Below are 10,998 nucleotides of genomic sequence, written 5' to 3' on the forward strand. Positions count from 1 at the left end.
ACACACACGCACACACACACACGCTCTATATTTATATACTGTGTGTGTTTGAATACAAGCCAACAATGGTTTGTAGAACACCGCAAAAAGAGGATCCATCAACCAAACAGATGAGCAAGTCTGATCTAGTTGCACTGTGTATTATCTGACTTCTGGTTGTTTTTCTATTACATTTAGTTACTTTTTTATTCTACTTATTCAATGTTTCATGCGTATGTTGTGTGTAACATATTTTACACATTGCTATGGTCCATAAAAAGAAGTGTGGATTATTGAAACTGCACTTTCACTATAAATAAAGCACATGTTTACCATCAATGCACGTTTCAACCGTAAAAAAAAAGACGTCTTTTGTTAGAGCCCAAAGGAACATTGCTGTTGTTTTTTTTCTGCTTGTGATCATAAAAGCGTTGAAAAATACCTTGGACAAGCCTCTATACCTCTATCCCCATCTCTATTTCATAGATATGCAAAGCATCTCAACACCTGTTTTTTCGCTGCACAATGACTTGATGCGCCTCCTTTCATTCAAGCATCTGTTCATTTGTGGATTGGCAAAGATGTGAAAGGAAGGACGGAAAAGAAGATTACTTATTTCAGCTGCCAAATTACCTTGGAAAATGGCGAGCATTCTTGTACTGCCAAAACCACCCCAATTAAAAGTATCACATATTTCAATTATCGTGGGCTCAAGCTTCTTGTTTCCGAGTGGGCTGCATAATGTCCACACAGCTTTAATACGGTTTTATTGACTATCATAGGAAATGTGGAGAAGCTGGAAAATATGACCACTCAGCTCTTTTAATTTGAGCCAAACAGAAAGCAATGTTAAAAGTCAAGAAGTAGATACAAGTGTAAGAAGGAGAGATTCAGGACCCACATCTGCTGAGCTTGATCAAAGAGCTTAATATTAAAAATAAGATTGCTATAAAAGTAATATTTTGAACAGGACGTTTATATACAGTCTGAAGGAAATACTGTTTTAGGAAAGAATTACTGCTCAATAAAGCATCCATCACATTAAAGCTCTGAACAACAGTGGCATTGATAACTTGTCCTATGTCTTTAGAAAACAGCATTTAAATGAATGTGCCTGTATTTTACAACTTCTGGTTCAGTTGAAAATATTCAAATTCAAAAGTTATTGCTTTTAGACGATGAAGCACAATGCGAGTTGAGATCTGGTTGATTTAACACTGAAGTGGAATAATGTAAATCCTTGTGGAAAACTTCTATTTTCAAATGGAGTTTGTCAAGTTGCCATTGTTTCCTCACATCCAGACCTGGAGAAACACAGGTTTGTGTTGCTGTAATGCTACACATATAATCACAGGACAACCGGGATTATACAGTGAGTTTAGCCCATCTGTGTAAGTCTGTGGTCAGAATCAAATTCCAATGAATCTACTCACCTGCAACTAAGAATGACATTTTCTATCACTGTGATTAACATGAGGGCAGAGAGCTCAGTCCAAGTCGATGAGCAGTTGCTTTCTGGTTTGTTCAACTGTAGACATTTTCTCTACCACAAAAAGAGTCTCACAGTTTAACAGTGCTCCCGTACTGCCCCCTCTGGCCAAAAACAGGTCAAATATGAATTGTTTGAATTCCTGCTCTAGAGAGAGAGAGAGTTTATACGAGAGACGTTGCTCCGTACTATAAATTCTGAATCCAGGGTTACAGGGAAACAACCGAGCACCGCAAGATATGTGGACTACGCATGCATGTACACTGGCCGATAATCAGACAGCAGGTGCAGATAAACTGCGGGATTTGCTTGAACCAGGAACTGTGTTTATAGGAATGATAAACACAGTTCGAACTGTAAATAGATTTAGTGTATTTTCCTGTGACAATCACCCTGTTTTTGTAAATTAAAACTTGTATTTTCTATCCAAGGGGATTTGAGTTTCGGCTTATTCTACCTCTACCCTCTTGCTCCTGCATGTAGCTTGAATAAATTACTTGTGGAACTATATGCAAATTCAAATACTGTTTGAGTACCTGGATGCCTGAAGTGGTGAAGTATGGGATCTCAAACTTGACACTAATCGGTGGCTTCCCCTCCTTGTCTTCAGCCTCTACACTTGGCAGACCGAAGTGGGCTCGCATCAAATACTCCTTTCCACCCTGTGAGAAGTCACAACACAGAATTATTCATACAAAACTTACACTTGATATTCTACTGCTAAGTTATTATAAACATTATCTATAGCACAGAACTAACCCACCATAACAAGAGTCAGTTGAGAAACACAAGCAAACTGCAACACAACATCTTGCAGCATTATTTAAAACCCAAACGTAAGATCACGCAATCCCTTTTTAACATCTGCACGATAACTCATGAGTCAGGATTCATGCTCACAGGGAAGGACTTGATTGACCAGACGATCTCGCTGTTCTCGGGCACCCACTTCACGCTCCCCACTGTGGTCTTGAATTTGGGTGAGTCAGCGTCCGTTGGCACAGGAATGTGGATCTCCACGTTGTTGGCTGTGGAGCGCCTTTTGAACTGACTCTTCGCCTGAGACGAGAAAAACAAGCAGGTCCAGTTTTAACAGCCATCAAACCAAAGCTTGATGACGGTATTAAATGCGGTTTGCCTCACATGAAAACTAGATACACAACATAAGCAACAACTAAGTCCCTTAAAATCAATTCAGTACCCTGATGTGATGGTTCACATACTTTGAGTCGGGCTGAACTGCATTACCATCAAATCAAATGTTTCTTTCTTACTTTTTATTTTAAGAATAAACCATGGGAACCAGATTTGACAACAACAAGAATGTTGCTATGAATGACGAGGGCAAAGGTGACCTACCTTGATCATGTACTCGATCCGGCTGTGGGAGTGCTTCTCGATCACAGATTCAATCCAGATTAAGGGCTTCACCTGAGAAATAATTTTAAAAAATAAATAAATATTTACCCCACTATCAAATTCATCTGAACAGGCTCTATTACACTAAACATACATGTCCGCTTAAATAACAACATGTGACACAGTCACCACCTGGTGGATAGCAGATATTACTGCAACAAGAACCAACATTAAACATTTAAGAATAGGACATGCATTTGTAGGCATACATATATTTACAACCAACAAAAACAACAAAAATGTCATACACTCAAACTTTGCATTGTGTGAAATCAGTGCTGTGTGCTCTCAGTGTCGCAGACGAAATCAAGGGAAAGACACAGATTGCGCAAAACTTGGGGGGGAAGGAGGGGTACTTAACACCCTGTGTCGTTATGCAACATGCTTCATATTAAACATATATACAGTATATAGCCCGGCAGATGCTACATTCTTGAGGCAGGTATTAGGGAGTTTAAAAAAATATATGATAAAAATATATCAGCTGATCAGAAGATAATGAGGCACAAAATGTTTGAACATGAAAACAATCTTGATCCCCTATTTGAGTCTTTCTTTTATTTGAGACCAAGATACACACTGAGCCATACTTTTAGTGAAGGAATATGTAACTTTTAACTTGTTGTGTTCATTCCTTTTCTACCACAACTCAATCATGAAATTGGGGTGAATTTGGGAAGGAGGAGATATGACAGGTATGATTGAGTAACGTGCCACTCTAGAACTCTCAAGTTTGACCCCTAGTAGCTACAACTGGAGGGACCTCTGCTCCACTGTGCTACTTCCTTTCCCACAAGCTTACTGGCACTTCTATTGTGAAACTTGTATTGAGAATTTAATGTCACTTTACATTTTCTTAACCTTAAGTGAGTTCCTAAATCCTCCCCCTGTCCTCCTCCCATATGATTCTCCACGGACTATGTTTTTGGTATTTGAAATACTCTTGGTTCGGTTGATGATGAAGCAATTTAGCCTCATTTGAGCAAATGTTGGTTTGGTTTGGTCAAGATCCCGTCACTTAAATATTAGCTTACCGACTGTGCCTCCCAAAGAAGTTGTTGTAAACACCTTTGCTAAATATAAGCCTTCAAGCTATCTCTAGGATTTACAGTTTTGTAAATATTAACCTGCAACTAGGGGGAGACTGGCCATTACGAGCACCAGGATTTATTGTGGTGGGCTGCTTAATTATGATTCCAAATACATTGTCTGCCTGTAATTCCTACAGCGGATTCATCGGCTGATATGCTGTGAGGACAACATGCATGCAACATGCAAAATCAAAAAGGCTACTGAAACCCAAGGAACAAAAAAATGATGATATCTCAGAAAATTACCAGCAAGTGCGGTGGGATTTGGTGCTTGGCAGGCATACATTTGACACTCTTCCTCTTGTTAGGGGTCAGTCTATCGGACCACCAGACCCTGCTGATAGATCTACAGTACTCACGTGAGTGTTGAGGCGGTAGGACATGAGCTCAAACTCTCCATCGGGAGGAATGAAGGAGATGGTGCGGTCATTCTCAAAGCGAGACAGACGGACACACTGGTGAAACTTCACATCTTCCAGCTCTACGGATTTACTCTTTCCTCCTCCATGAAAAAACAAGAGATGAAATGAAAAGAAGAAAAAGAGAAACACAAGCGTACCTGCACTGCATAAACTGGTATAAAACAGGCCGAGGTCAAATTGCATTTGTAGATAACTTGTAGGGCTGCCTGACATCGTCCGTCAGGCAGCTCCTCACCCAGCTCGAATCGTGTGTTCACACAAAATAACCAAAGTCTGTTCGAAGAGATGACTCACTTCCAGTGTTTTCAAACAGAACCTTGTCGTTAAGGCCAAGCCGCAACTCAGGCATTCCAGACAGGAAGACACGCATCTTAATGGAGCCAACGATCTCACTACGTAGAACATTACCATTGGCACTAACCTGAAAAGTAGAGCAATAAAAGTGTTACAGAGAACGCCATCATAGAAAGCATTAGCCATTTAAAGAGAGCTTTAAAGAGAGCTCTCACAGCAGCCCACAGAAAATATAGCAAGTTCAGATAGCTAATGTTGTGACGCACACAGGGAGGAAGTATACAAGCATTGTGACTGGCATTCCTTGAGCAACACAGCGCTTCTAAAACAAGGAGTTCCTACCAGGAGGTTGACTGACTCAATGACGTCCAGGAAGACCTCATTCTTCCTGTACTTGATGCCCTCTGACCTCCAGGAGACAGCATTGGTGACCGTGGCGGGGGGCCGCGGGGCGCCAGTGTCTAGTTTGTGCCCCTCCTGGGTTATGTATCTGAAAGACAAAAAAAATGTAAACACAGACGCAAAGCAGAGGAAAGGGAAAATCAACTGTATGCGGAGGCGGGTTCCCGTAAGCATCAAAGACGAGCAGAGACTCTTATGGTTACTTAGGGAGGATTGTCTGACTGTCCTTCCTCACGACACTCGGGGGAAATCCAGAGTTAGCTTACTACATGTCTGCAGCAAGCACTGACAAGTCACGTAAGTTTAAACGGTCATATGCAGTACTTTACGGTGAGGACACTAAACTCACTTTGACTTATAGAAATGACAATCCGTGAAACCTGATGAACACAACAACCAATGCATAAAAACATTAAATCAAACAGCTGGTTTAATCCCGTGTGCTAAACTGATTGGTAAAAACAGGAGGAAATGTCACTCTGAATATTAGCACTTAGAAAAATCAACAATGACAATGTCATAAAATCACTAAAGTTGATTATCAGGTAGAAATAACAAACATTAAAGCTTCTCAAAAGCTTTTTTCATTGCCAGAATATTTATATTTTATGGATGGGAGTACTCATTAGTTGCATCTGTAAAGAACGTACATAAAGTTAACTGCAGTGAGACTAAAGAAGAAGAAACTCACTCCTGAAGAATTTTGCTGTCGGTAGTCTGAGGATAGCCAAAATCCATCAGCTCATCCATCAGCTCGTATATGATGACAAAGTTATCTCTGATGCTCTCTTCCTCCAATTCTTTGAAATACTCTGAAAAAACCTGAAAAACACAACTTGTTTTATATTCCTATTTGTCCGTCACTATAAACATCAAGTATATACGGCTTTGTTAGTGTTGTTTACTATCTAATTCTGCTGAAGAGTTCAGTCCTACCTGGACAATTTTGTACAAGAAGGAGAAGACCAGCGAGACGCTAGCATTTTTCTTGGATGTTGCAACCACTGATGTGATGTGTGTTAAGAACTTTAGCTACAAGAGTTAAAATATAAAAGCACCACAGCGGTACAAGAGACATAATACCAAATGTTGACCAGCTGGTTAAGTACAATAACACAGAGTGAAGGATACAGTAGAGGTTATTATGTTTGATCCACATGAAACGAACTCCCCCATGGGCCAGGATTGGAGAGAGGGTCCCCTCCTCCTCTTTGTCCATCAGAAGGGTCATGAAGTGCTCGATCTCCGACATGTCCACATCTCCCCGGTAATTTCGGCACACGAGGACCTGAAAAGAAAAGACAGTATTTGTTTAGCTTGAAATATCGATCCTACTGAATGTTAGCAACATCTACAGTACTATTTTACAGTATTTTATTTATACGTTTTTTTATTTACTATTATTTATTGCTATGTGTATGTATGTATATGTGCATAATATATATGTGTATGTATATGTGCATATATATGTATGTGTATATACATTTCCTCTTAAATTGTGTCCTGTTTTTCATTGTAACTTATGGTTGATTTTTAATGCATTACTTGAAAATCAATCAAAACTCGATCACAAAAAACATCTGGAGTACTGTTGGTCATGCTGAGAGCCTTTCAAGGATACATAGTTATGAATGAAATAGTTATTAAAATGTTAGTTGTCAGTTACCAATGGGTGAAGTTTATAATACAGTCAATTAAACATATTGTCATATGGGTTCATTCATTTGTAATCACCTTTACTCATCTATGATGAAATGCTATATTTTATGCACAAACAAAACTAGATAGAACATCTTAATCTACATGCAAACATCTTTACAATATTGCAATTTGTCAAACCAGTAGCTGCCTTGTCTCTGATGCACCTGTTACTTTTTTTTTTAAACTGAAACATCTGTGCGTGGTAGCAACAAACAGCTGTCAAACGTGATTTTTCTGTATGTAAATGCATCTCGATTAATACACGTTTACGCCGTCTTTACCAGAAGACGCACAAGGGTTAAAATAGGTTGTAGGGACATCATAAAATGTATGTGATTAAACTGTAGACTTGTGAAGGGAGGGAGTTTTGGCAACCGTTGACATGTCCCTGCTGCTAACAGCTGGTCACCGGGTTTGTTTTCCTGTCGCTACGTGGCCTAATATTTTCCAGTTAAACCATCACATGAATCTGACCTCCTTGTGCACTTTACTGGCTTAAATTAAAGGCCAAAACCTTGACATAGCATATCGACCTATGCCGATGCCTTAGCTGCTCTACTGCAGATTAAACCACATCGTGATCTGTCAGCGAAGAATGTGTTAGCAGAGCTGCTAGCTAGGCTAAAACCAGTTTAGCAACGTAGCGTTATCTTACCTTTCCTTTTAAATCCAAGACATACACCGCACTCGCAGACATCTTGAACTAATCTACACGAGCTTAGTTCAGCTCCGTATCAGCAGCGTATTGATAACGTTTGATAATAACTACTTCGGGGCTAAAATCAAAGAACAGACTTTCATTCATAATACTGTAAAGGAGGAAATCCACCCTTCCTTGTTTGGTTTGTCACACCATCCGGGCATCTGACGAGCGCCCCCTGTGGACTGGAGGATGTACTGTTAGTGCTCCAGAGAGGCTCCAAAATCATTTAATAGATGTATTTATTTGTGAATGGATGGGGATAATGGCTGGTATCTTGATACATAGGCGTAAAATCTGACAAATACATGAAAATGTATTGTTTTATTGAGTGTGCATCAGGTTAAATCAGGTAAATGTTAAATTATCTTTGCCTTGTGTGACAATTTAAAGTGTTTTTCTGCGTATAAACCTGTGCAACAAGGTCACTGATGGATGCAACAATGTCACCTGTTCTCCTGTTCTTGACCTGACAACAGTACAGACAAAAACTACAAGCCCGTGCCCATGTTTTAGTCTCATTCCATTTCTATTGACATGGAATGGACATGGATTCAGATATAGAATATTATTAAATTGTCCTTATACCATCTTTTGTAGTAAAGTGTGTGTAAAATGTTGTTAGATAATGTGTGGATGACATGCATGGCGAAATACAATGTTCATTTATTCAGATTTTTAGAACACAATGCACACATCAGAAATAGATTACATTTTACCAAGACCACTATAAATCCAGAGTTTGCATTTCTTCCATGTAAACACGCTCTTTGAAGCTTCCATGGTTTCTGAGCGATGTTACACAGATCTGCTTCTTTCTGTCATCAACCTTGTTTTCATCCTGTAGTTCCCTCTACTGGATGAATGGTTGATCTGCACTAGACAACTTTTACTGCTACCAATGTTTAGGTAAAACAGATCTTGCCACATAATGAACACCAAAAGACAGTACCATTTTCAAATGTTTTGATGAAACTGCAATGCAAACACTTCCCACAAAGTTGAAAGCTCACTATTGTCTCATATATAATTGCATGCTGTAGTACTAATATTTCCATTTATTGCAACTAAAAGGCCAAGGCCGTGAAAAATGGTCCCAGACTACAAGAACACAAGATTATTTTACACAAAATGAATGAAAAAAAATCCAGACACTTTTGTCAAATGTGTCTCAGAGGAGGAGGTATTTGGTACACTGTATGTGGAAGTGCCAGGAGATGCACATTCTCTGGGTATCTAGTATTGTTTCCGTACATTTCCTCTCTGTCCATGTCTTTGCACATATAGGGTCTCTTTTCTGATGATATGAAACTACCAAAATCAGAGGTAAAACTGCTCAGGTTTTGAATGCTATTGGCAAAATATTTTATAGCTCTTCAATGGAAAAAATCTGAAGCACCAACTAATAATAAATGGCTCCCTTACAATGGAAATACTGACGTATGCTACTAAAGGCCAGAAACAGACATTTGAAAAAACGCTGAATGAACTACCTGGAAAACCAAGTCACCCAACCAACTCTGTACTTTCTGATGAAGAAATGTAGCTTATGCATGACAGGATGACCATGATCATCATGTTTTTTATGTTTTGTTCTGTGTTTTTATCTGCTATGTTTTGCTTTTGTGTCCTTATTTATTGTGGAAAGATATGAAAATCAATAAATATATTCAACAACAACACAAAAGTACATTGACGAGCATGTTCACATATACTTTTGGTCATATAGTGTCATTAGTTGGGTGGTCGGATGGTGAATCTTGCATAACCAGCCAATCATTATGTATTTTCCATTGCAATGGTGCAAATATGTGTCTAGCTTCACCAAAGCTGAACTCAGATTTTCATTCAACTGCTCTCAGTTTCTGCAAGTCTTCACTGTCAAATGATATGTGACCCCAGTTCTTTAACGTCATACTGAAATGAACTTGATCATCTCACACACTCCAAGTCTTAAATGGCAGCCAAGCAACAAATAATGAGAGGCATTGCTGCTTCATATATCTAAAAATATACCACTTATGAACATGTCACTGTGTGATAATACACAAAGCTACTGGAGTAATTATTGAGGTAGTACAGGCTTAACATTAAAATAACTAGGTCTAAAAGCCTGCTCAAGTAAACTAGCCAAGCAGCTGGTACTTTTCACCTCAGTGTATGATGGAGATCGAGATGTGAACCGATAGCAGAGATACAACATGTGATGTGTGAATGAACAGTTGGGTAGTTTTGGACATTTGATAAAGTTAAAAACAGAGGCAACTGAAGCAGGGACGGAAATAATGACTATCATCTGATTTTTTTTTCCCCCTCTTGGTGTGAAAAGCCTTTCAGCGCTGGACTTATGTGAGACAACTGTGCCTCATCAAAGTGACAGATCTCTGATCCCTTGGCTAGTAAGATGGAGTCTCGACATTGTTAGAAGTCAAAGATACAACTGGACTGAGTTACAGAGCCAAATATAACAGATTACCACTTCCCTCAGCTACTTCAATACACTATACACAGTGTTTGTGTTTGGGGCTGTAAGTGGGGATCTCTGGATGTTAGCTGCGTATGAAGACATGTTTGTACAGAAACCGCAGAGAAGACATGTTTACTGTTGCAGAATGGGCTTGTCTCAGTACACTATGAGTCAGCGCATCACACAGGTGTGACATACTTGATATGTGCAGATGTTGCCACAGTAAACTTTAGGAGTATTAGTTGTTCATTATTGTCGACTTGGACTGATTATTGTAACAAATGTGTTTTCAGTTAATAAAAGTTATCGGTGGGGACATTTAACCCAGAACTGTAGCGTCAATGTCCACATATCCCTTGCATGACATCAAGTACTTAAGGCTCCTAAAACTGTACTAGTTTGAATTCTTCATGGTAGCGTTCATAATATACACTCTAATCTGTTCCACTATTCCCATGACTTTGTGATTTATACTTAGCAGGATTTTGACTCTACTCCCAAGGCGATCCTGTGGCTTTTGGGGGAGTTTTTACCATACAAGGAGAAGAGGAGTTTAGCTCGGTTTCCTGTGGGAGGGTTCTGATTTCTCTCAATCTGTATCTGATCCACTCCGTCTCAATTTCTCTCTGCCTTATACCTCCTCTCTCTGGTCTCCTCTCCTGGTTCGGCTCCAAACCTCCTGCTCACTATACAACCCAAGAAGACTTTCATTAAAATAAAACATCACTAAAACACTTCCAAAATCATTATTTGTTACATTAAATTGACCGAGTAAGCTGTTATCCTAACATTGTGTGCAGCCAACACCCTGACAGACCAAGTAAGGCACACAGTCGCATTGTCATGATGTCAGCTTGTGTTGAACGCAGGATTGCAAAGCTGTCAAACTAACACCAATTTGAATAAGGCAGAACTGGCTCTGAGCTCACACCACATGAACCCATCTGATATGTCATGACAAAGTGACAACTTTTCATAAACTAAGAAAAATATCTTTGCAACAAAGCATTTTTAATATAATTGATGGGTTTTTA

At 39.3% G+C, this 10,998-nt stretch overlaps 1 protein-coding gene across 3 annotated transcripts in view; it reads right to left on the bottom strand.

Annotated features, from left to right (window-relative positions):
- Positions 1-7,640, bottom strand: part of ap1m1 (adaptor related protein complex 1 subunit mu 1) — an 11,570-nt gene extending 3,930 nt beyond the window's left edge. The window contains exons 1-10 of one of the 3 annotated variants that reach the window (XM_031865418.1): positions 7,453-7,640; positions 6,228-6,384; positions 6,033-6,100; positions 5,788-5,918; positions 5,037-5,184; positions 4,695-4,821; positions 4,338-4,477; positions 2,828-2,899; positions 2,369-2,527; positions 2,005-2,130 (exon numbers count right to left, since the gene is read on the bottom strand). In XM_031865418.1, the coding sequence (XP_031721278.1) occupies positions 2,005-2,130; positions 2,369-2,527; positions 2,828-2,899; positions 4,338-4,477; positions 4,695-4,821; positions 5,037-5,184; positions 5,788-5,918; positions 6,033-6,100; positions 6,228-6,384; positions 7,453-7,494 (1,170 nt within the window). In that variant the 5' untranslated portion in view covers positions 7,495-7,640. Of the gene's footprint in view, positions 1-2,004; positions 2,131-2,368; positions 2,528-2,827; positions 2,900-4,337; positions 4,481-4,694; positions 4,822-5,036; positions 5,185-5,787; positions 5,919-6,030; positions 6,101-6,227; positions 6,385-7,452 lie in introns of those variants that run through there. The other 2 variants (XM_031865417.1, XM_031865419.1) reach the window with 2 other exon arrangements.
- Between the last annotated feature and the right edge of the window lie 3,358 nt (positions 7,641-10,998).

The sequence above is a fragment of the Anarrhichthys ocellatus genome, unplaced genomic scaffold (genome assembly GCF_004355925.1).
Source record: "Anarrhichthys ocellatus isolate YVR2014 unplaced genomic scaffold, GSC_Weel_1.0 scaffold32, whole genome shotgun sequence".
In the NCBI taxonomy this organism is placed as follows: Eukaryota; Metazoa; Chordata; class Actinopteri; order Perciformes; family Anarhichadidae; genus Anarrhichthys; species Anarrhichthys ocellatus.